Source organism: Aquarana catesbeiana, linkage group LG02 (assembly GCF_042186555.1).
Source record: "Aquarana catesbeiana isolate 2022-GZ linkage group LG02, ASM4218655v1, whole genome shotgun sequence".
NCBI lineage: Eukaryota > Metazoa > Chordata > Amphibia > Anura > Ranidae > Aquarana > Aquarana catesbeiana.
The window spans coordinates 195802446-195829090 of NC_133325.1; the positions used below are offsets into that span (position 1 = coordinate 195802446).

At 44.6% G+C, this 26645-nt stretch overlaps 1 protein-coding gene across 6 annotated transcripts in view; it reads left to right on the plus strand.

Annotated features, from left to right (window-relative positions):
- The window catches only part of ZC3H13 (zinc finger CCCH-type containing 13), a 113253-nt gene that overhangs the window by 71904 nt on the left and 14704 nt on the right, over positions 1-26645 (plus strand). For all 6 annotated transcript variants that reach the window (XM_073614151.1, XM_073614152.1, XM_073614154.1 and 3 more), the window contains one exon: positions 23852-24001. In XM_073614151.1, the coding sequence (XP_073470252.1) occupies positions 23852-24001 (150 nt within the window). The remainder of the gene's footprint in view (positions 1-23851; positions 24002-26645) is intronic.

A 26645-nucleotide genomic window follows, 5' to 3' on the forward strand; every position in this document is an offset into this window, starting at 1 on the left:
AACACTTGAAATACAGTGAATATTGATAATCAATAATAAAAAAACAATATAATAGGTCTAGGAAACCATATATGTGTGGTAAATCAACCAATCAAATCCATAAAAATTAACAAATATATTAATCGTGACTAGTGGAACCACCACCGAAAGTCTGAGGGTTGTGTGTTGAAAATGATGGAAATAAAACTCCAGAGTTTCCTCGTAGATGGAATTGGTCACATCTGGCAGATGGATAGATAGATAAGGAGCCACAGATGGATAGAGGGTCTAAGTAGGTGGCGGGACCATCACCGGAGCATCAAAAGAGGCTTACCAGAGTTAGGTGACTTGAAAATACCTACGTCTTACAAGTCTAAGAAGCTTATTGACCACCCGGTCTGGCAAGATGAATCGTCAGATATCCTCAGCTTCCAACAGAGGGAGGGGTCTCACCACAGCTTTCAGCGTCCCCAAACGGTCCAACAGGCCAAACGAATATTTCAAATATCATGCATGAAATAAGACTCATATGGCATGATAACGTTTAAAAACATCAATTTAATAAAATAATAAAAGAAAAAACTCACATGATAGGAGATCAAAGACAGCTCAAAAAAGATCAATCGCGGTAATGGTGAGGGGTCCACCCGACATGTTTCGGCTACAAAGCCTTCATCTGGGGTGTGGAGCCCCCCCACCTTACCGCTTTTTAAACAAGTAATGACCCCCACTGGGAGTGTCACAATGCCGGAAGTTACACAATTGATGTCACTTCCGGTTACTAGAAATAATAATTTACTATTAGACTAGCCTAGAAATATATGAAATATGAAAAGAACAATACACAGTATCGTACATCTATCATCCAAAAATAAAATAAAAAATCCATATTATATGACAAATGTTATACTAGCAGCTTGGTCTGCTAATTCGGAAGTGATCCGAACGCAAACCCAAGCCTCTCTATCGATACAGCCAGATCGCATAGGCTGTAGTGCCGTCACGCTCCGTCCATCTGATTTGGCCTCGTAATCCGTATGCGCTATGACGTCATCTTCCACTCTTCAAGTGCGGCGTCAGTGCGCTCCACTACTAGGACCAAGCCTCTCTTTCATACCAGCAGTCACATCTCGTCTCATACGAGAAACGAGACGCTGATAGGCTAGAGAGGACCGGAACCCAGCCATAATGATCTGACAACAGATTTAAGGTGTCAGCGGAGATGGATCTAGACGGAAGTAGTATTTAGATATATCATGATGGCGAAACTACATGAAATCTATGAACTAAACTAATTAGTAAAGGGGCATCAGCCATAACCATATATCAATAAAAACATTTTTAATAAAAACTAAAATGACACTACCAATGAGGGGCATCGCATAACAACCTATGCAACAAAATAAAAATAAATATAGGGAAAAAAGAAAAAAGGAACTGGACAAGACCTCAACATGAGAAGGCATCCTCCATATAATCATTATACAAATTATGCATATCCTAAGATAAGGTTAATACATACTTAATAATATGCAAAGTATATTAATCTAAAATACATATTGACATCAATAACCAATATATTAATCTAGAATTCATATTGACGTCAATAGCAGTAATTAGAATTAAAAATTGTTGGAAGGGGACCATAAACTAAATAAACTAAGCTTGATTAATAAAAGAATTGATGTCCCACTCCACATTGATACCTTGCGGAAAGTGGGACCCCAATTCATAAATCCAATAAGTCTCCAAACGGGAGACACCCCTAAGGGTCGAACCCCCCCGCTAGGGGGCAACATATTTATCGATGATAAGAAATTGTGTGCCCTCAGGGTTTCGGTCATGGAATTCCCTGTAGTGTTGAGGCACAGTGTGTTTAGTGCTACCTGCTTTGATAAGTGTGATAATGTGTTCAGAAACTCGTGTTGTAAATGATCTGATGGTCCGCCCCACATACTGCTTACCACATGGGCAAGTCAGGAGGTAAACTACCCTTGTAGCGCAATGTGGAGTGGGACATCAATCCTTTTATTAATCAAGCTTCGTTTATTTCGTTTATGGTCCCCTTTCAACAATTTTTAATCCTAATTACTGCTATTGACGTCAATATGAATTCTAGATTAATATATTGGTTATTGATGTCAATATGTATTTTAGATTAATATACTTTGCATATTATTAAGTATGTATTAACCTTATCTTGGGATATGCATAATTTGTATAATGATTATTATATGGAGGATGCTTTCTCATGTTGAGGTCTTGTCCAGTTCCTTTTTTCTTTTTTCCCTATATTTATTTTTATTTTGTTGCATAGGTTGTTATGCGATGCCCCTCATTGGTAGTGTCATTTTAGTTTTTATTACATTTTTTATTAATATATGGTTATGGCTGGTGCCCCTTTACTAATTAGTTTTGTTCATAGATTTCATGTAGTTTCGCCATCATGATATATCTAAATACTATTTCCGTGTAGATCCATCTCTGCTGACACCTTAAATCTGTTGTCAGATCATTATGGCTGGGTTCCGGTCCTCTCTAGCCTATCAGCGTCTCGTTTCTCGTATGAGACGAGATGTGACTGCTGGTATGAAAGAGAGGCTTGGTCCTAGTAGTGGAGCGCACTGACGCCGCACTTGAAGAGCGGAAGATGGCGTCATTGCGCATACGGATTACGAGGCCAAATCAGATGGACGGAGCGTGACGGCGCTACAGCCTATGCGAGCTGGCTGTATCGATAGAGAGGCTTGGGTTTGCGTTCGGATCACTTCCGAATTAGCAGACCAAGCTGCTAGTATAACATTTGTCATATAATCCGGATTTTTTATTTTATTTTTGGATGATAGATGTACGATACTGTGTAATGTTCTTTTCATATTTCATATATTTCTATGCTAGTCTAATAGTAAATTATTATTTCTAGTAACCGGAAGTGACTTCAATTGTGTAACTTCCGGCATTGTGACACTCCCAGTGGGGGTCATTACTTGTTTAAAAAGCGGTGAGGTGGGGGGGCTCCACACCCCAGATGAAGGCTTTGTAGCCGAAACATGTCGGGTGGACCCCTCACCATTACCGCGATTGATCTTTTTTGAGCTGTCTTTGATCTCCTATCATGTGAGTTTTTTTCTTTTCTTTTAATAAATTGATGTTTTTAAACGTTATCATGCCATGTGAGTCTTATTTCTCGCATGATATTTGAAATATTCGTTTGGCCTGTTGGACCGTTTGGGGACGCTGAAATCTGTGGTGAGACCCCTCCCTCTGTTGGAAGCTAAGGATATCTGATGATTCATCTTGCCAGACCGGGTGGTCAATAAGCTTCTGACTTGTAAGACGTAGGTCTTTTCAAGTCACCTAACTCTGGTAAGCCTCTTTTGATGCTCCGGTGATGGTCGCGCCACCTACGTAGACCCTCTATCCATCTGCCAGATGTGACCAATTCCATCTACGAGGAAACTCGGGAGTTTTATTTCCATCATTTTCAACACACAACCCTCATAGACTTTCGGTGGTGGTTTTCTATTCCACTAGTCACTATTAATATATTTGTTAATTTTTATGGATTTGATTGGTTTATTTACCACATATATATGGTTTCCTAGACCTATTATATTGTTTTTTATTATTGATTATCAATATTCACTGTATTTCAAGTGTTGTTTTGAAACACATAGTGTCACAGCAATATTATTTTGCCCCGCAAGGGATGATCAGGTTTCTATTCACTGTTTATATACGTAAGATTTATAATTTATATATATATATACACATAGCGCTACACTATTATTATTAGTATTTCTAACCCCTACCTGTGTCTAGAGGTGTTAGCTGCTAACTGTATTATATATCTTTTCAGTTTTTTTGGCGCAGCGCTGTGCTTATTTTTCCCTATTAATCGTGGGTGTAATGACAGCTCCTGCAGATTGTGTAGCTGCCTGCCTGTACCACCGATATGGGCAGACAGTTGCATACGGACTAGAAGCTCAGTGTACTACTTAGAGCGTTCATCGGTGACCTAGTAGTGAATTGAGAACTACAAGCTGTTGGCTGCAAAAGCTGTCGGTACTTGTAGTTCATTGATTCACAGGGATCTGTGAATCAGTGACGTGGCTGTATGGACTGAGCTCTGCACGGCCGTGCTCTTTAAATTGTGACAGCAAGTATGGGGAGAAAATCCCTCTCCTCGCGATCCCCACCCTCGTGGCAGCGGGTCAGGGGCCAGATGCTCAACATGTTACACCCTAAATATGGGTGTAGCATGTATTCTGTTCAGAAAGGGTAACTTATCCTTTAAACCAGAAAAACTATTTTGGATAAGCTGTCTAAAATGTACACTATATTGCCAAAAGTATTGGGACGTCTGCCTTTACACGCACATGAACTTTAATGGGATCCCAGTCTTAGTCCGAAGGGTTCAATATTGTGTTGACCCACCCTAATATAGTGTATGTTTGATACTTGGTAATTAAGTCCATCTAAAATTGATATTTTATTTTTGGATAGAACCTACCCACCAATGTTTTCACTTTGAATCTATGCACCTTAAGTGTTCACATTTGTGCAGTTTCCTTCCCCCTAATGGGTTTTTAACTTGCAAAACCTGGAGTAAGATGACCTGGAGATGATTTGGAAACATCCAGTTATTATGGTTTTGCGATTTCATTGCTGGATTCTTCAAGAGACAATAGTTCAGTGGGTGATGCAGCCCAAATGTAACGTTTGGTTAGACTGACCCTTTATAATACTACAAAGTTTCCTACATGCAAATGTTAAATTGTTGTTTATAAGGGGTCAATAACATATCTTAATCGTACCTGTAATGTGCAGGCTACCGTCAGGTGATTGGACACTAGCAAAGAACTTGCTAGGGCCACCCCTGTTGCACACTCATATAAGTCTACCCACTCCATGAGACTTCAGTGTCCTTCAGTGATCAACCTATTTTTTTTTCTTCTTTTCTTTCTTCTCACTGTATGGGTCCAGCCTGTGTTTGCTACAGGTACTTGATCCTGCTTTAGGGCTCACCTTGGCATGGAGTGCAGTATGTGTGGTTAGCCACAGGGTGCTACACAGGTCCATGGTCCAAATCTATGGTTCCCAGACCCAGAAGACTGCTTCAGGGCCTATGCCCACTGCGACAGGCAGAGCCTGGACTACTAATGGGCTCAGCGACATGGATATGGTGAGGCAGCATATCCCTGTATTAGGACCAGTTACTGACTATTAATAAACATGCATTGCTTGACACACAATGCAGATACATAGGCAAGAGGAATGGGGAGTTAGAAACATGGTCAGCACCTGGATTATCAGGGCTCCTGCATTCTGAACACACAAAATCCCCTTATTTTGCATTCCATTCTGTGAGCACTCCACTGGAGTGGGTGGATCACAGGCACGAGGGAGCTGGGACTAAAGGGCCAAATAACACGCACTCTGCAGATGGCCTACTGAGATCTCAGAATACTCTTTATTGACCATGTCAGCATTTTCTGCACTTTGCATTCCCAAGCAATCATTTTAAGATTGCTGTACTGCTTTCTTATCGTACATCATGGGACACAGAGCCCTAGTAGTTACTATGTATGTTATCGGCCACCTTCAGGTTATGGACACTGGCACGCCCTAAATTAAAAAGTGCACTCCCTATATAACCCCTCCCACTGGAGGGAGTACCTCAGTTTTTTCGCCAGTATCTAAGGTGTTGGTCACGAGTAAAGATGTGCTGTGCTGAGCTCCACTGGAGCAATCCTTGCTGGGGCTAGCCATGCAGCCGGATCCATTTTAAAGTGTCTTTTTTGGCCGAATTGAATGGTACCCGGGCCTCGTATCTGAAGAAACGATGTCTTGCCTGTAACACTTCTCTTTTAGAGAGCTGGACCCCGGGATCCAGTACTTTTTGGTATTAAGGCCATAAAGTTTTACTGGCGGTGGTGCTATTACAGGTCCAGGATTGTGGGTTTCCTCGAGGATCCCCAGCTCCTGAAGGTTTAACGGAACCCACCGTGAAGGGTGAAGATTGGGTCTGTCGGTTTACCACAGAAAACCCTGCAGCGGGAAAGGTAAGTGGAGTTTTCTAAGAAATTTTAAAATTTTCTTATGACTGTCTCCTTTAATTTAGTAAATGCTGTCATGCCTATGTGTCACCACTGGGGGCTGTATTGAGCACTCACTGTCTCATGCTTCTCAGAGAGCCCATGCTGTGTCTTGAAAGCTGCAGATGCTTCTTCCTCCGGCCAAATAGCAGACCTCCGGTAAGTCTGGGGGGGGGGGTCCCTCTCCCCACCAGACGCCCCCCCCCCCCGCTGGTTTTTCTTCCCCTCTTCAGTGGGAAAAGAGCACTGAAGATTTAAAAAAAAAAAAGGCGCGAACGGCATGCCGCTCGGCGGCTTCTGGACCCCCCTCGCCATTTCTGCTTCCCTCCCTTGATCCCATGGGATCAGGAGCCCGCTCTTGCGCGGGAAAAAGCTATATTTTAAAAAAAGCGGAAGGGCCCTAGGTGACGCGGGGGGGCGGGGCTTAGCGCAGCGTTGGCGTCCTCCAACGTCCAGAGCGGGAAGGTATGCTTTTAAAATTCACCATGTGTGCTTTTGCAAGCTGCGGAGGGGCACAAGAGCAAAGGTAAAACAGATGTTTTGTTTCCCTATAAGACTTTGGTGACACAGGCATTTCTTTGACACATTTACTACTGCATCAGACTGCGCATTAATAGCAGTGACAGCTGTACTTTTGCTCAAGCAGTGGATGCATTCCTTCTGATAGTACCTCTGCTTTGTGCATCAGGCTATGGTCAGAAGGGGGTGGGAGAAAACACCTCAAAAAGGGCTCTAGAAAGACTTTTACAAGTCACATGGAAGCCTACATCCATCCCAGTAAAGATGGCATCCTCCCCTGACAGTAATATGGCTGGTCGAAGTGAGCCATCAGGATGGGCAAGTGTTGCAGCTGCTCTTAAACACTGCAGCCCCTGTGTATATTACTAACGAGGTTTTTTTCTTCAACCATTTTAAGTTTGAAGCAAAAGATTGATGCTTACTTGCATCCCATAGTGGGACTAAGCGTAGCAGGTCCCCGTCCAGTGCTCAGGACCCTCTTGCTGAGGAACATGGAGCAAGAGATGACGAATTTCTTTCAAAAGACCAGGAAGAGGCTAATGTCTCCTCTTCCGATGAACCTGATACAGAAGTGTCAGGTTCGCACAAAAGGTTGTTGGTACGGTCTCTCACTGAATTGGTCCGCTCCACATTTTTACTGCTAGTAATGCAGTCAGTGGATGAGCCCACTTCTGGTTTGGGGTCACTAAAGCCTCCCTGATCTGATTCATGTTTCTTTCTGAAACATCACGAGACACAGAGCCACAGTAATTACTGATGGGTTATATAGGTATCACTGGTGATTGGACACTGGCACACCCTATCAGGAAGTTCAACCCCCTATATAATCCCTCCCCCTTGCAGGGATACCTCAGTTTTTACGCCAGTGTCTTAGGTGATGGACCTGTAAAGATGTCCTGTGCTGAGCTCCAAAGGGAATATCCTAAGATCCTATACTGGGGCAAGCCAGGCGAACCGGATCCATTCAAAGTGTCTTTTCATGGCCGAATTGAATGGTACCCGGGCCTCGTGTCCGAAGAAACGAGGTTTTACCCGTAATGCTTCTCTTTTTAGAGAGCTGGACCCCGCAGATCAGAAAATGGCTTTAAACTTCCTAATTTCTGGCGAGGTGCTTTACGGTCCCAGAACTGTTGGATCCCCCTACTGATGGGGGCCCCAGTCTCTGACGGTTTTTTCAAACGGAGCCCACCGTGAGAGGTGAAGATTGGGTCTGTGTAAACAGCACCCTGCGGCTGGATAAGGTAAGAGGAGATTCCACAGAATTTTTGAGTTCTAGTGGCTTTTCTCCTTTAAGGTAAATGCATGCTATGCCTATTGTGACCACCGGGGGCTGCCAAGAGCACAAACCTACACATGCTGACTCTGTCTCAGGTGTTGTAATCGCTGTTTATGTCCCAGCGTCTCAAGCAGGCTGCAAACAGGTAAGGTGAAAAGGGGGATTTCTCATGTTTGAATGTTCCCCCCCAGGCTAGAGAGGGGCCACAGGGGTCTAGAAAGTGGTTATACCACCCGGGCTCTGTGGCCTAATGGCCACCATCGCTCAAGATATCCGTTCAGGCAGATCTTGTTACCAGCCTCCCTCCCTCCCCCCCCCCCCATCCCCAGCCTTTCTCCGGAAGCATGACAGGAGAGTCGGCAGCGCGGGAAGCGCTCGTTTTTTTCAAAACTCGAGGGGGGGGGGGGGGCGGTAGAGGAGGGGGCGGGACGTCAGCACAGAGTGCTTAGACTCCCACTCAGGCCAGCTGCAGGCTATTAAAGGCACTCTGTACAGGTGCACTCAGCCTTCTGAGAGACACAGAGCTGACGGTCGCATGTAAGGTGGGACACAGGCATTCTCCTAGGCAGCATTTACTGAAGTAACACCAGACTGAGCATTAGGTAGCAAGGCTTTTAGCCAGACTACATCGCTCAGCGGGCAGTGTTCATTTGTATACCTCACACCTTGTTGCTTTGCACCATGGGTAGAAGAGGTTCAAGCACCCCAGGAACCAGAGACGCTAGGGGATCTCGTTCAGGTTCTGAGGGCCTCCTGTCGGCAGCATCCTCCCCCCCTAAAGATGGGCCAGGGACGGCTAGCCAGGGAGAGCCATCGGGGTCAGGGGCTACACCTGCTTCTGGCACTTCAGCCCCTGTATATATTACACAAGAGGTTTTTTCCTCAACCATTAATGGTCTAGAGGAAAGATTAATGGCCGTGATTACGTCTTCACTCAGTGGAAGAAAACGCACTAGGCTTTCCTCTGTTCCCCAAGACCCTCAGACAGAGGAGCTCTGGGATAAAGGAGATGAATCCCTTTCAGAGGATCGGGATGGGATGGATGATTCCTCTTCGGAGGATTCAGGTGGAGAGGGACCCTCTGCGACTTCCCAAGAGGAGAAAGTCTTAGTGCAGATCCTCACTGGATTGGTCCGCTCCACATTTAAGTTGCCCATACCTGAAACTGCTAAAGAATCCTCTTCTGCTTTGAGGTCACTGAAACCTTTCCAAGCAGCACATGCTTTTCCTGTTCATACTTTACTTGAAAAGCTTATTTATTCTGAGTGGGATCACCCAGACAAACGTTTTTTTCCGCCGAGAAAGTTTTCAACACTTTATCCGATGGAAGAAAAGTTTATTAAAATGTGGGGAATACCGGCTATTGATGCCGCCATTTCCTCCGTAAATAATAGCCTGACTTGTCCTGTAGACAATGCTCAGATGCTCAGGGATCCTGTAGATAAAAGGATGGAATCCCTATTGAAGGATGTTTTGCAGGAGCAGCGATTGGAGTCTGTCAATACTTAAGAGACCATGTTAAGCAGGTCATCAAAGTATTACCTGAACAGCAGGCCCAGGGGTTTGCTAACCTTCCAGCGGCCTTATGCTTTGTGGTTGACGCCATTAGAGATTCTATCGTGCAAACCTCCCGTCTTTCACTGGGGTTGGTGCATATACGTAGAATCCTATGGTTGAAAAATTGGTCAGCCGAAGCACCATGTAAGAAGCTACTGGCTGGGTTTCCATTTCGTGGTGCAAGGTTGTTTGGAGAGGACTTGGATAACTATATCAAGAGAATCTCTTGTGGGAAAAGCACTCTCTTACCTGTCAAGAAGAAGAGTAAGCGTCCCTCTTTCAAACGGACTCTTTCCCCAGCGCCGGGGGCTTCAGCCTCCAGGCAGTCTCGACGGCCGCCTCCATCGGGGTCCAGAGACAAGAGTCAACCCCAGTGACAAAAGAAGTCCTGGGGAAAGAAGCCTACTAGGCAAAACACTAAGACCTCTGCATGAGGGGGCGCCCCCGCTCACTCGAGTGGGGGGAAGACTGCGACAGTTCTCAGAGCTCTGGCACGAGGACTTCCAGGACAGATGGGTAGTCTCCACGGTAACCTTAGGGTATAAGCTGGAGTTTCAGGAATTCCCTTCTCCTCGGTTCCTCAGATCAAATGTTCCCAGAGACCCAGAGAAGAAGCAGTCGCTCCTTCTAGCGTTAGAGCGACTTTTGTCGCAGGAGGTCATTATGATAGTTCCCGCAAAGGACCAGGGATTGGGCTTCTATTCCAACCTTTTTACGGTCCAAAAGCCAAATGGGGATGTCAGGCCCATTTTGGACTTAAGGGATCTGAACCGATTCCTAAGGATTCAATCCTTCCGCATGGAATCAATTCGAACAGTAGTTCCCACCCTGCAGGGAGGAGAATTTCTGGCATCAATAGACATCAGAGATGCATATTTGCATGTGCCCATTTTTCCTGCTCATCAGAAGTTTCTGCGCTTCGAGGTAGGAGGGCGCCATTTCCAGTTTGTGGCTCTGCCTTTCGGGATAGCCACTGCACCTTGAGTGTTCACAAAGATCTTGGCTCCTCCTCTGGCCAGATTAAGGGCTCAGGGTATAGCTGTCATAGCATACCTAGACGACCTGCTCTTGATAGACCGGTCGGTAGCCTCTTTGAATGAAAACTTGAGGACCACGGTCAGGTATCTAGAACACCTGGGTTGGATCCTCAATTTAGAAAAGTCTTTCCTAAAACCAGTAAGAAGACTGGAGTATTTAGGTCTGATTATAGATACAAGCCAGGAGAAAATATTTCTACCCCAGGCAAAGATCACTGCTTTGAGAGAGCTGATTCTGACAGTAAGGACCAAGAAGGGTCCCTCAGTCCGCCTTTGTATGAGGCTATTAGGGAAGATGGTGTCTTCATTCGAAGCAGTTCCCTATGCTCAGTTTCACTCAAGAATGCTGCAACACAGTTTTCTGTCGACCTGGAACAAGAAGGTTCAGGCATTAGACTTTCCGATGCACCTGTCGCATGCGGTGCGTCAGAGCCTCAATTGGTGGCTCATACCCGAAAACCTGCAGAAGGGGAAATCCTTTCTACCGGTTACCTGGACGGTGGTAACAACAGATAACAGTCTGTCAGGTTGGGGAGCAGTTCTGGAACAGGCTGCGGTCCAAGGGGTATGGTCCAAGACAGAGAGGACCTTACCCATCAACATTCTGGAGATCCGGGCGATACATCTAGCTCTAAAGGCCTGGACTATCAGGCTACAGGGTTGTCCAGTCAGGCTCCAGTCCGACAATGCCACAGCAGTGGCTTATGTCAATCATCAGGGAGGCACCCGGAGCCGAGCTGCTCAAAAAGAGGTGAACCAGATCTTAGTCTGGGCAGAGATGCATGTGCCATGCATATCGGCAGTTTTCATCCCGGGAATAGAGAATTGGCAGGCGGACTATCTAAGTCGCCAGCAGTTACTTCCAGGGGAATGGTCTCTGCATCCCGACGTCTTTTGGGCCAGATGCCAAAGATGGGGGGTTCCAGATGTAGATCTCTTTGCATCCCGATTCAACAAAAAGATAGACAGATTTGTGGCAAGGACAAAAGATCCTCTTGCATGCGGGACGGATGCGTTGGTGATTCCGTGGCATCGGTTCTCACTGATTTACGCATTCCCGCCTATTCTGCTACTATCACGACTCCTTCGCAGGATCAGGCAGGAAAGGAAGTCGGTACTTCTGGTGGCCCCCGCTTGGCCCAGAAGGACTTGGTATGCAGAAATAGTAAGGATGACGGTAGGTTCCCCGTGGACACTACCGGAACGCCCAGACCTGTTATCTCAAGGTCCAGTGTTCCATCCTGCCTTACAAACGCTAAATTTGACGGTTTGGCTATTGAGACCCACTTTCTGAAGAGTCGTGGGCTCTTAGGTCCTGTCATATCTACCTTTGATTAATGCAAGGAAGCCAGCTTCCAGGATGATTTATCATAGAGTCTGGAAGGCTTATATAACCTGGTGTGAATCCAGAGGTTGGCATCCCAGGAAATATGTCATAGGTAGAATCCTTGATTTTCTACAGATGGGATTAGAGATGAAGCTGGCCTTGAGTACCATCAAGGGCCAGGTCTCTGCGTTATCAGTATTATTTCAGCGGCCACTTGCTTCGCATTCTTTGGTCCGAAACTTTATGCAGGGGGTGATGCGTCTTAATCCTCCGGTTAAAGCGCCCCTAAACCCCTGGGACTTGAATTTGGTCCTGGCTGTGTTACAGAAACAGCCTTTTGAACCAATAAGTCAGATTCCTTTGGTCTTGTTGACAAGGAAATTAATTTTTCTGGTGGCCATCTCTTCTGCTAGAAGAGTATCAGAATTAGCAGCTCTTTCCTGTAAGGAGCCTTATTTGATTATACACAAGGATAGAGTGGTACTACGCCCTCATCCTAGTTTTTTACCGAAGGTGGTTTCTGATTTTCATTTAAACCAAGACATTGTTCTACCTTCCTTTTTTCCAGATCCCTGTTCTCCGGAAGAGAGATCTCTACATTCGTTGGATGTAGTAAGAGCAGTTAAGGCCTATCTAGGGGCAACTACTCAGATCCGCAAGACGGATGTTTTGTTTGTGCTGCCAGAGGGTCCCAATAGAGGACAGGCAGCGTCAAAAGCTACCATTTCTAAATGGATTTGACAGTTGATCATTCAAGCTTACGGTTTGAAACAGAAGATTCCTCCGTTTCAGATCAGGGCACATTCCACAAGGGCTATTGGTGCTTCTTGGGCAGTGCATCACCGGGCCTCTATGGCTCAAATCTGCAAGGCCGCAACCTGGTCTTCAGTTCATACATTCACCAGATTCTATCAGGTGGATGTGAGAAGGCATGAGGATATCGCCTTTGGGCGTAGTGTGCTGCAGGCAGCGGTACAGGGTCCTCAGGTCTGATTGCACCCTACTTGGTCGTGGTTCCCCCCCCCCCTCAGGTAGCATTGCTCTGGGACATCCCATCAGTAATTACTGTGGCTCTGTGTCCCGTGATGTCCTTCGAAAGAAAAGGATTTTACAGGTAAGCTGTTTTAAAAAATCCTATTTTTTCTTATCCATTCTTGGCCAAGGAAGCTAATGTATTCTGAGTGGGTGCACCCAGATAAAGTATTCCCTATGGAGGAAGAGTTTTATAATGGGGAATTCCAGCAATTGACGCTGCTATAGCCTCTGTAAACATGACTTGTCCAGTAGACAATGCTCATATGCTAAAGGATCCAATAGATAAGAAGTTGTAGTTCCTTTTTAGAAAAGAAAAAAACTATTTCGCTCGCAGGTTCAGTCAGCGCCGGCAGCAATCGGAGTATCTCAGTCCTTATATAGGACCAGTTTATAGAGGTACTCGGTTAGTCCTGATCAGCAGGCCCAGGATTTGGCTGGAATATCAGAAGCGTTGTGTTTTACAGTAGACGTTATGAAAGATTCTATTCTCCAGGCCTCACGGCTCATGCTAGGGCTGGTACATGTTCCTAGAATCCTATGGTTGAAAAATTGATCAGCCGAAGCGCCATGCAAAAAGCTCTTGGCAAGTTTTCCTTTTTATGATGAACGGTTATTTGGAGACGATCTGGATAAGTATATCCAAAGAATTTCTAATGGGAAAGTTCCCTTTTACTGGTTAAGAAGCTTTTTTCTTTGCTTCTTCTTCAGTGCCAGGGGCATCAGCCTCCAGGCAGTCACGACGGCCTCTACTATCAGTTTCAAGAGGTAAACCTCAGGGTCAGTCCCAGGGTCAAAGGAGGACCTGGGGGAGGAAACCCACAAAACGGAATATTAAAGCCTCCTTATGTAGGGGCACCCCACTCGCTTGAGTGGGGGGAAGGCTTCTACAGTTTTCAAGAGTCTGGCAGGAACAATGTCAGGACAGATGGTTGGCTTCCTCAATTTCTCTAGGTTACAAACTAGAGTTCCGAGAGTTCCTGTCTCCTCGTTTTCTCAGATCAAACGTTCCCAGAGATCCAGTGAAAAAGAAGTCTCTCTTTCTAGCTTTGGATCATCTCTTGTCTCAAAGAGTGATATCAATAGTCCCCTTGAAAGAAGCAAGGTTTAGGGTTTTATTCAAACCTGTTCACGGTTCCAAAACCAGACGGGGATGTCAGACCCATTTTAGGTATCAAAGATCTAAACCGGGTTTTTGAATATCCGTTCTTTTTGCATGGAGTCGATCCGATCAATAATCTCCATACTACAAGGGGGAGAACTTCTGACGTCAATCGACATCAAGGATGCTTAGCTCCATGTGCCGATTTTCCCCGCTCACCAGAAATTTCTATGCTTCGAGGTAGAAAATCTTAATTTCCAGTTTGTAGCTCTGCCTTTCGGTCTAGCTACTGCACCTCGAGTGTTTATAAAGGTCCTGGCTCCACATTTGGCCAGGTTAAAGTGGTGTTCCGGCCGAAATTATACTTTTTAAATAAAAATACCCCTATAATACACAAGCTTAATATATTCTAGTAAAATTAGTCTGTAAACTAAGGTCTGTTTTGTTAGTTTATAGCAGTAGTTTGTTATTTTATAAACTTACAGCAGGCTGTGGCCATCTTTAGTGTGGGCATCTGAAGCCAGACTGTATTTCTTCCTGGATCTCATCCTTGCAGATCTCGCACATGCTCAGTGCAGCACAAGCAGTGTAATAGGTTTCAGGTCAGGTTTCCATAGCAACGGCAGTGTCAGAGGAAGTTGCCGCCCCTTCCCAGAAGGCATTGCAAACAGGAAATGATGCGATGGGCCGCGGCCAGGGAGGAGAAAGTGAAAAATGAATACAGCAGATATACAGTAGGTGCTGAGAAAAAAAAAAATATATATCCAATTCGTTTACAGTGCACAGTTTAGTGAGGGATGCTGAAGAGTTGTAAAAGTGGGTGGAACTCCACTTTAAGGGCTCAAGGTATAACAATACTAGCCTACTTAGACGATCTTCTCTTAATAGATCAATCGGTAGCCCGCTTAAACCAACCTTTGGTCACCGCAGTCAGCTACCTGGAATACCTAGGTTGTATTCTCAACCTGGAGAAATCCTCCTTAAAACCATTAAGGAGATTGCAGTACTTGGGGCTGATCATGGATACAGCCCAGAAGAGTGTTTGCCCGGGAAAGGATCAGTTCCATAAGGGAACTGATTCAGTTGGTGAAAACAAAGAAGAATCGTTCCTTATGCGCAGTTTCATTCAAGACTGCTGCAAAACAGTATTCTGTCAACTTAGAACAAAAGGATCCAAGCTCTGGATTTTCCAATGCATTTATCCCCCGATGTGCATCAGAGCCTCAATTGGTGCTTGATATCCAAGAATCTTCAAAAAGGAAAAATCCTTTCTACCATTTACCTGGAAGGTGGTAAAAACAGATGCTGGCCCTCTGAGCTGAGGAGCAGTCCTGGAAGAAGCATCTGAAAGGAAATGGTCCAAATCAGAGATGACCTTGCCCATCAATATTCTAGAGATTCGGGCCGTACACCTGGCCCTCGAGGCCTGGAGGCCCAGACTAAGGAATTGTCCTGTCAGGATCCAATCTGACAATGCCACAGCTGTGGCCTATATCAATCACCAAGGGGGCACGAGAAGTCATGTGGCCCAGAAAGAGGTGAATCATATTCTATCTTGGGCAGAAAACAACATTCCTTGCCTATCAGCAATTTTTCATTCCAGGGATAGAGAATTGACAGGCGGACTACTTGAGTCGCCAACAATTGTTCCCGGGAGAATGGTCCCTTCACCCCGACATCTTTCTGTCAATATGTCATAGATGGGGAATTCCGATGTGGATCTGTTTGCGTCCAGGTTCAACAACAAGATCGACAACTTTGTGTCAAGGACAAGGGATCCGATGGCATACGGAACAGATGCCTTGGTTTTTCCGTGGGATCAGTTTTTCACTGATCTATGCTTTCCCTCTTGTTCTGCTTCCGCGCCTTCACGCAGGATCAAGCCAAATGGGAAGGAGGTGATTCTTGTGGCCCAGGAGATCTTGGTTTGCTGAGATCATAAAGATGGCGGTAGGGGACCCTTGGACTCTACTACTAAGGCCAGACATTCTCTCGCAAGGTCCGGTATTCCATCCTACCTTACAAACGCTAAAATTAGCGGTTTGGCTATTGGGACCCACATTCTGAAAGATTGTGGGCTGTTGGCTTCAGTAGTTTCTACTTTGTTAATGCTGGGAAGCTGGCCTCCAGAGTCCTATACTATAGAATCTGGAAAGCATATGTCTCCTAGTGTGAATCCAGGAGTTGGCACCCCAGGCATTATGTCATAGGTAGGATCCTTGTATTCCTACAGATAGTACTCAAGGCTAGCTTCATTGCTAATTCTATCAAAGGCCAGATGACGGCCTTATCGGTCTTTTTTTCAACGACAACTTGTTTCACACTCTCTGATTTGTAACTTTGTTCAGGGGGTAACGTGGATTAATCCTCCAGTTTGGTCACCCCTGAACCCTTGGGACTTAATTTTAGTCCTGTCAGCTTACAAAAACAGCCAATACGAGATATTCCCTTGGTCCTCTTGATGGGGGAAAAAAAATTTTCTTGGTTTCCATATCTTCAGCAAGAAGAATATCAGAGTGGGCTGCTCTTTCTTGTAAAGATTGGTTTGTTCATAAAGATGAGATTGTATTGCGGCCTCATCCTGAATTCCTACCGAAGGTAGTATCAGGTTTTCATTTAAACCAGGATATTGTTCTGCCTTCATTTTTTTCCAGAACCTCGTTTCTGTGGAAGAAAGGTCACTACATTCTCTTGATGTGGTGAAGGGCGGTCAAGGTCTATTGAAAGTGACCGCTCAGATTCATAAAACAGATGTTTTGTTTGTGTTGCCAGATGGTCCTAAAGGACAGGCAGCGTCGAAATCTACCATCTCTAAATGGATTCTTCAAGTGATTGTTCAAGCTTATGGTTTAAAGAGGAAAATTCATCCTTTTCATATTAAAGCGCACTCCACCAGGGCTGTTAGTTTTTCTTAGGCAGTGCATCAGCAAGCATCCATGGCTCAGATTTGCAAGGCCACAACTTGGTGTTCAGTCCATACATTTAACAGATTCTATTAAGTAGATGTAAAACATCATGAGGATATCGCCTTTGGGCGCAGTGTGCTGCAGTATGAGTCCTCTAGTCTCTTGGTGCCCTACTTTTGTTGTGTCTCTCTCCTTTCAGTTGACATTGCTCTGGGGCATCCCACATAGTAACTACTATGGCTCTGTGTCCCGTGATGTACGATAAGAAAATAGGATTTTTATAACAGCTTACCTGTAAAATCCTTTTCTTTGAAGTACATCACGGGACACAGAGATCCCTCCCTTGTTTGGTATACACGTGTATTGTTTTGCTACAAAACTGAGGTACTCCCACCAGTGGGAGGGGTTATATAAGGAGTGCACTTTTTTAATTTAGGGCATGTCAGTATCCATCACCTGAAGGTGGCCTATAACCCACATAGTAACTTCTATGGCTCTGTGTCCCGTGATGTACTTCAAAGAAAAGGATTTTACAGGTAAGCTGTTATAAAAATCCTATTTCTTTCTCGAACATCACGGGACACAGAGCCACAGTAATTACTGATGGGTTATATAGGTATCACTGGCACACCCTATCAGAAAGTTCAACCCCCTATATAATCCCTCCCCTTGCAGGGATACCTCAGTTTTTACGCCAGTGTCTTAGGTGATGGACTTTAAAGATGTCCTGTGCTGAGCTCCAAGCGGAATATCCCATAGCCTATACTGGGGCAAGCCAGGCGAACCAGATCCATTCAAAGTGTCCTTTCGTGGCCGAATTGGATGGTACCCGGGCCTCGTGTCCGAAGAAACGAGGTTTTACCTGTAACGCTTCTCTTTTTAGAGAGCTGGACCCCGCATATTAGAAAATGTTTTTTCTCGCCTAATTTCTAGCCGGGTGCTTTACAGGGCCAGAACTGTGGATCTCCCTATTCGTAGGGGGCCCCAGTCTCTGACGGTTTGTTTAAACGGAGCCCACTGTGAGAGGTGAAGATTGGGTCTGTATAACAGAACCCTGCGGCTGGATAAGGTAAGAGGGGATTCCACAGAATTTTTTAATTCTACTAGGTATTCTCCTTTAAGTTAAATGCATGCTATGCCTATTGTGACCACCAGGGGCTGCCAAGAGCACATACCTTCACATGCTGATATCGGTCTCAGTGTTCTCACGCTGCACAGCGTCTCCGGCCGGCTCCAGGTAGGATGGGATGGGGGGATTTCTCCTGTACGAATGTTCCCCCCAGGATAGAGGGAGGCCACAGGTGGTTGTACACCGCTTGAGCACCGCCGCCGCCATTGCCGCCATTTACAGGTTACAGGCACATCACTACCGGCCTCTCTCCTTCCTCCAGATTGTTTCCGGAGGGTCGGCCAGCGCAGGAAGCGCTCGTTTTTTCAAAATTCGAGGGGGGGGGGGGCGGAGCGTCAGCACAGGTGCTTAGACGCCCACTCAGGCCAGCTACAGGCTATTTAAAGCACTCTGTACAGGTGCACACAGGCTTCTGGAGGGACACAGAGCTGACAGGTCGCATGTAAGGTGGGACACAGGCATTCTCCTAGGCAGCATTTGCTAAGGTAACACCAGACTGGGCATTTGGTAGCAGGGCTTTTAGCCAGACTACATCACTCAGCAGTCAGTGTTCATTTTGTGATACCTCCACCTTGTTGCTTTGCACTATGTGTAGAAGAGGTTCAAACACCCCAAGAACCAGAGACTCTAGGGGATCTCGGTCGGGTTCTGAGGACCCCCTTTCTGCAGCATCCTCCCCCCCTGAGGGGCCAGGGACAGCTAGCCAGAGGGAGCCATTGGGGTCAGGGGCTATACCTGCCTCTGGAACTTCAGCCCCTGTATACATTACACAGGAGGTTTTTTCCTCAGCCATTAGTGGTTTAGAGGAGAGTTTAATGGCCGTGATTACATCTTCACTCAGTGGAAGAAAACACACTAGGCCTTCCTCTGTTTCCCAAGACCCTCAGGAAGAGGAGCTCTGGGATAAAGGAGAGGAATCCCTTTCAGAGGATCGGGATGGGACGGGAAGGATGATTCCTCTTCTGAGGAATCAGGTGGAGAGGGGCCCTCTGCGACTTCCCAGGAGGAGAAAGTCTTAGTGCAGATCCTTACTGGATTGGTCCGCTCCACATTTAAGCTGTCCATATCTGAATCAGTTAAAGAACCCTCTTCTTCTTTGGGGTCACTGAAGCCTCCTCTAACAGCACATGCTTTTCCTGTTCATAATTTACTTGAAAAGCTCATTTATTCTGAGTGGGATCACCCAGACAAACGTTTTTTTCCGCCGAAAAAGTTTACAATACTTTATCCGATGGAGGAAAAGTTTATTAAAATGTGGGGAATACCGGCCATTGATGCTGCCATTTCCTCCATAAACAATAGTCTGACTTGTCCTGTAGACAATGCTCAGGGATCCTGTAGATAAAAAGATGGAATCCCTATTGAAGGATGTTTTCTCCTTGGCAGGTTCAGTGGCTCAACCTGCAGTTGCAGCGATTGGAGTCTGTCAATACTTAAGAGACCATGTTAAGCAGGTCATCAAAGTATTACCTGAACAGCAGGCCCAGGGGTTGGCTAACCTTCCTGCGGCTTTATGTTACGTTGTTGACGCCATCAGAGATTCTATTGTGCAAACCTCTCGTCTTTCACTGGTCCACTTTGAAGAACTCGGAGCATCCAGGTCACAGGTTTTCTGGATAATCTTCTAAACCACTCCTCTCCTTTCCAGCTATCTGTCAGCATCCACAGGACAATTCAGATGCTACAGTTTGGTGGGGTGATCATTTTCCACAATTCTGATTTTCTGCCTTCTTTTCACCTGAAATACTTGTGTCCGATCATGGATATATTACATTCTTCTATCTCTCTTCCTTTTTTTTTTTTTTTTGTCCTCTCACTCTCTCTTCTCCGCTCTCTGTCTCTCTTGCGCACTCTCTCTCCCTCTTTCAGCCCTGGCTTGAGAATTAAGATTAGAGACATCAGTCAGTCAAGAACACTCCAGGACAACATCTTGTCGACCTGGAACTAGCACATTCTTTTTCTCTCAATCTATCTGTACTCCTGTCCAGCCAAGCAAGAAAGTCTCTAGCTTGGTAAATCCCCACCCTTAATAGGGAAGTCCTGGTTTATTGTAAACCTGGTTTCACCTGATAGGAGAAAATCTGTGTTAAAAACTCACCTAAGCTGTTTTTTTTTTTTTCAAATCAGTTTAGACGCGTTTATCAGAGTTTGGTGTTTTGGACATTTATTTCATTGGCCAGAAATGTAATTTTATTCTGGCCATCGAAATGAATAAACCCAAGTGACAAGCGTGCCTAGGGCTTAGGCACGTCTAAAAGAGTTTAGCTGCTTTTGCAGTTTTCCTATGCCCAAAAGCTCCTCTTGGATGCGATGCTTCCTCTGCTGCGCCTAAACTCCTCTAAAAGCCTATATGTGCATGGACACACAGGCTTTTATTGAGGTGCATTCAGGCGCTTAGGCAAAAAACGCCAATGATAAGATGCCAGTCTTTCAGACTGGGGAGCAGTGTTCCAGTTTTTCACAGTCCAGGGAATGTGGTCATTGGTGGAAGTTAAGTCCCCCATCAACATCCTGAAGCTCACAGCAATCAAAATGGCTTTGCAACATGGATTACCTCAGCTGTCACCACCTGGGTCATGGGAAATGGGCACTTCACCACGGCCATCTTTAATCTTGTGTGTCAGAAATGGAAGACTACAGATGGGGATATTTTGGTCTCCAGATTCAACTTCAAACTGCCTGTGTTTTGTGGCCAGGTCTAATGATCTTTTAGCACACACATTGGATGGTTTGATGATCCTCTAATCCCAGTTCAGGCTAATGTATGCCTTCCATCTAGTTGGTATTCTACCTCAACTGGTCCACAACCAAGAGCAAGAGTAGAAGATGGTGATTCTTGTTGTAATGAATTATCCCAGAAGAATTAAATACACACATACTTGGAATAGTAGGAGGCGACCCCTGGCCTTTTCCCAGCAGACCAGTTCTGCTATCTCAGGGCCCTCTGTGTTCATCATGCTTCTCAGTCATTGACTGTAACGGCATGGCTGTTAAAGCACATAAAAGTATATGTGAACCGTTAAGCCTGGTACATGCTGCAGGTTTTGACAGATCGCTGTACCAACACAAGTAGTGTTGGTGCGGTAATCTCCCCCTTTGTGGTATTGTATTCTGACATGGGGCCTCTTCTCCAGGTTTTACCAGAAGGATGTTCAGGTGTTGGCTGATGCGAACTTTGGCTGTAAGGTGCTTTAAGCTGTCACCTGAGTATTTTCAGGTTCCTTAACCTATGTTTTTTGTGGGGGTGGTTTTCCATGTTGCCCACCCCTGAGTTTGCTTCAGGACTTCCCATGGTCTGTGAATGCAAACCCCGTGTCCATTACTATACAATTAAGATTGACGATTTTAACTTGCCTGTAAATTCCTTATGTTGGAGTACAGTAGCTAGAGGGCCCTCTGTCTTCTGTGGTCATTCCTTTATTGCATTAAAATTGTCTTACGCGATGGATGGTATTATAGGAGGGCCTTCTGGGCACTTTTACCTGCTTCCTGCCAAGGCAATTTTCAGCGCTGTCGCACTTTGACATTTGCGCGGTCATGCAGCACTGTACCCATATGAAATTTTTATAATTTTTTTCACATAAATAGAGCTTTCCTTTGGTGGTATTTAATTTCTCCTTCCCTGATGGACTAATGGGTTGCCCTGATGGGCACTAATGGGTGGGCACTGTTGATCAGTATAGATGTGCCCTTTCACACTAGCCTGTTACAGGCTCTCTCCCCATACTGTGACGGCGTGAGGAAAGGAGTGCTGAAAACTGGCACGTGTGTTTACATAGTGATGAGCTGTGATTGGACAGACACAGCTGATCACGTGGTAAAGAGCCACTGTGATTGGCCCTTTACCCTGATCTGTGATCAACACAACGATCAGCACGCACTGGGTGCGGTTCTGGGAGGATGTCAATAAATTCCCTTCCAGAACTGGATGACCGCACTGTAGCCATCATTTGGGTGCCATTGAGAAGCAATGGCATCGCAAACGTGTCCCGCAATTCCAAAACACCCAGGTGTGAATGGAGCCTTAGATTTCAGATTTGCTGATCATTGCCTTAAGAGATCATATGACTAATGGCTTAGTCCAGCAGACGTGCAACCAACACTAGGAGACTCTCGCTATGTGTTTTGCATTTATTTGTACTATACAAATACACTATATAGTTCTGCAGTGCTCGGTTTGCTTTTCCACAGTGTTAGTCATCATTTAGTGATACAAAAAAAACTTCCCCAAAGTTCCCATGTGATGAAGCTGAATAATATTGCACTGTACCTGCCGCACAGATTTATGGAGAGGGTTTTTTTTTTTATTTTTTATTAAATTTTTCTTGAGCTTTTTCTTGCACTAAAGGTGCCGATGATGGCTGACAAATTGATATTTTAAATATTTAAAAAGCCCAATTTAATTAGTTATACATAAAAATATATTTTTTTAAAACTGTAATTTTCGGTTTCGGCTAAGTGTATCCTGGATTTTTGGTTTCGGCACCAAAATTTCTATTTGGTGCACCTCTGTTAAATACATCAACCATTTCCCGACCTCCCCATAGCAGATTTACTGGTACAGGGTAGCCGATCAGCGGGTGCCTGGCGAATGGATGTCTGCCAGCACCTGCCGATCGTCACAAAGAGGCTGGTCGATGCTCTACCTATGTAAACAAGGCAAAGCTCCGTCCTAACGGGGTAAGTGATGGATTTTCTTTCCTTGCAAAGCAGGGAAGCAAATCACATCCCTAAGTAAAAACCGTACACACAAACACTGGTTAGGCACCCTTTGATCACCCTAGATGTTTAACCCTTTTCCAGCCAGTGTCATTAGTACTTCCAGCGAAGATGGTGAGTTCGTCAACAGTGGATTCTGCCATTTTCTGCCATAATTTTTCTGTTTGTTTCCAAGGGGGTGTAAACTTTTTATAGGCACTGTATTAAGAATTTTTGTTGGACTTTGCGTGAGCTCTAAATGATTTATTCAATGCCTGTTTATTAAAGGCAACACTTTACAGAACACAGGTAATGCATAGAAAAACCTGTATATCAAAAGTTGCAAAACAAGTTTCATTTTGAGTTGATGGAACATTCATTTTTTTTGTGGCAGCGGTGACATGTTAATGTACAGCAACATAGGGGTGCGCGCAGGGTCTGCCGGGTGTGCCTGGGCACACCCTGATCACCCCATGTGCATTAGCATTATCCAAAAGCGGCATCAGGTGGGTGGTTAGGGGTGCCAGTGGCCAGTATAAATGCCCCCAATATATTAAAGTCTAGGTTCATCTTTGAACACGTTACACCCGTATTTAGGATGTACCATAATATGCGCCAAATCAACTGTCTCCCACCACCACCATAGCCCCTTCCTGTGACAGCAGGTGGTGCTCATGTGTGTTTGAGCTGTGGGGTGCTCACCCTAATGCAATAGGCTGAGCACACCTATGTACACCAATTTTTTCATTAAAGTCCAGAAGTAATACCTCTACAAATTCCTTGGGACTGAAAAGGGAGAATTGGAATGCTTTTAGTAGCTGAGCAAGAGCGAGGGAAGGAGAGAAGGGAAACCTCAAGTTGCTGTTATCTGGGACCAGCATATATAATCTATAGACATAAGAATCCATTACAATTCGGCCTGAAATGCATTTTAATGTGTGAATGGACTCCATTTCTGAGAAATGATCAGTTGTAAAATTTGATTTGAAGTTAGCTGCTCTGAATGACAGTTTAGCAAAAATGTATCTAGTATTTTGCTTGAAAAATAAATCAAGAACAACTAGGCCTCCTGACTATTATATCTCCAATTGTCCTCGGATTCGTAGGATGTGACAATAGAGTTGATGCTTATAACTGCAAGAATGCCAATTACAAGGCTACTACCATTTTCAATTGTTTTGCGACTTGTAGGGGATCAGTTCTCTAAGCTTGTTGAAGATCAGTCTGATGATTCTGTGGCTGGAGAAGAGTATGAGCCAATCAGCGATGATGAGCTTGACGAAATTCTAGCTGATGATGCTGAAAAGAAGGAAGACCAACAGGATGATGAAAAGATATCGGGTAAATTAATTGTGCAAGCTCATATGCAATCTTCTTTTACAGTGTTTGATTGGATAATCAGGTATAACTTGCCTTTTATCAAAGCAGAAAAACTCCATATGTGAAGACCAACAGGGTTTAAGAGTAGTTCATAGTTTTATTGTTAGCTTGTATTGTTGGCTTGTGGTGCATATGGCTCTTCTTAAAGTGTTTGGAAACCCTTTACAACCACTTTAAACTACAGGCAAGCCTATAATTAGGCTTACCTGTAGCTGCTCTGGATATCTCCTAAACCTGCATGGTTTAGGAGATATCCCTGTATTTGCATGTGCATGCGCACTTAAGCCAACTGAAGCAGTGGCACGTACGTGCCGTTGCTTCAGTTGTGCTGTGCCGTTCCTGGCGGCTCCCACGCGCATGCGCGGGAGTGACATCATCGCAGCTCTGGCCAATCACAGCGCCGGAGCCGCGATACCCGAAAGTAACCCTCGGGAGAGATGTCGCCGGCCGGAGGGGGAACGAGGATGGCTGCGGGGGCTTCGTTCTCGGGTAAGTAATTCATAATGAGCTAGTATGCTATGCATACTAGCTCATTATGCCCCTTTCTTGGTTGTTGTTTTTTTTTCAATTGTTAAAGAAGGTTTACAACCACTTTTAATATTATTTGACAATGCTCTTTAGTCACATAAGTGGTTTCTTATGGTACTAAAACGTTTTTTTTTTTTTTTAAAACGGCTCATGGAGTAAGGTATCAATAACAATGTCCATGTATTGCTGCTAAAACACATTGCTGCATACTATATATTTAGCTGATGCTACATACAGCTTATAGAGCACCAACAGTGGCTGCATCATGTAAAAGAATATTTTTTTCATTTGGGCCAGCTAATTAAAATGAAAGAAAACCTGGAATTAGGCTTTAGCCATGGCTTATGGTCCTATAATTATTGCTCTCACTCAGATGTTTACTGTGATACCTTACATGTGGCACAATTTGTTTACATGCATGCTTGCATCCAGATGTGTACAGGGGTGCTTTTACATTTGTTTTATTTTTTTTATGCTTTTTTTTAAATTTTATTGCTTTCACAAGGATTTTAGACCCCAATTTCTTCCCCTGCTCCACTGCATCTAATTAAACACAGATCTTGCTTGTTAGCTGCTCTCCCCTAGCCATAGTAGGCACGGAATGACCACTCTGAACCTGGGAATGACAAAATTTGTGTTGCTTAGATTAGGGAACAGCTTTTCCCCAATTGTGCCTAGGTCAATGTTGGGAGCAGTTTACCATGATCCCACCTCCAACCACCGCAGGCACTGGAGAAAGGGTGTTTTATCTCAAAGCCAACTGCTAGCTGTAAAATCTGTTCCTTTCAATACCAGGACAATGTGCAGTACTGTGCAAGTGTTTTAGGCAGGTGTTCAAAAAATGCTGTAAATTAAGAATGCTTTAGTCATAAAAGGTTTATTTTTATCAATTAACAAAATGGAAAGTAAATGAAAAGAGAAATACAAATCAAATCAATATTTGGTGTGACCACCCTTTCCCTCAAACGGCATCAATTCTTCAATTATATTTCTTTGTGTAATCCTAGACAGATTCAATGTTGAGATCGGGGCTCTGTTGGGACCAAACAATCACTTCCAGGACTCCTTGTTGTCCTTTACGCTGAAAATGGTTCTAAATGACATTGGCTGTATGTTTGGGGTCGTTGTCTTGCTGCAGAATAAATTTGGGGCCAATCACACACCTCCCTGGGTATGGCATGATGGATATGTATCTGCCTGTATTTCTCAGCATTTAGGACACCACTGATCATGACCAAATCTCCAACTCCATTTGCAGAAATGTAGCCCCAAACTTGCAAGGAACCTCCATCATGCTTCACTGTTGCCTGCAGATACAAATTATTGTACCGCTCTCCAAAATTCATGAACAAACTGCCTCATTCCATATTATTAGGGAGGCATGTAAATATATTCTGCAGCAGGAATGGCGACCTCAAGCATGTAGCCGGTGTCGATAAGAACTATCTTCAGCATAAAGAACTAGGTCTCCTGGAAGTGATGAGTAAGAAATAAGAGAGGGCACAGCGCTTTTGCATGTCTCATCCTTGTTTTTTAATGGATTTCTAATAAAGATACAAACTTTTTATGCTGGATGTGCCACCAACTTTCCTTCCTTTGCACTCTTGGAAGTGTGATGGTTTGTCTAAAAGCTTTCTTAATTTACAGCATTTTTTCACACCTGCCTAAAACTTTTGAACAGTACCGTACCTTGGTGAACAAGGGATTAAATCACATTTACACTCTGACACCTGCAAATTAATTACATTTGTGTAGTTATCAATATCGGGTAGCAGAAGGTTATTGCACATCACTGTTCTTACACCATGTTTAATGCCAGTGTGTTGTGTATAGATTTTATTGCAAAGGCTTGGCTTTCTTCCGCATTGTATTCTTTATATTGGCTACCACAGCTGAACCTTATGAGAGGATAAAAAAAAAAATTGTGCTCTTATTCCATTTACTACTTTAATCTCAAATAGTTGAATTGCATTCGTACTGTTGTTGGACCGTGTCCCCACCATAATGCTTCTTGGGCACACTGCAAACCGGAACATGATATGACCTGTCACGTCAGGTGTATGCTATGCAAATTAAA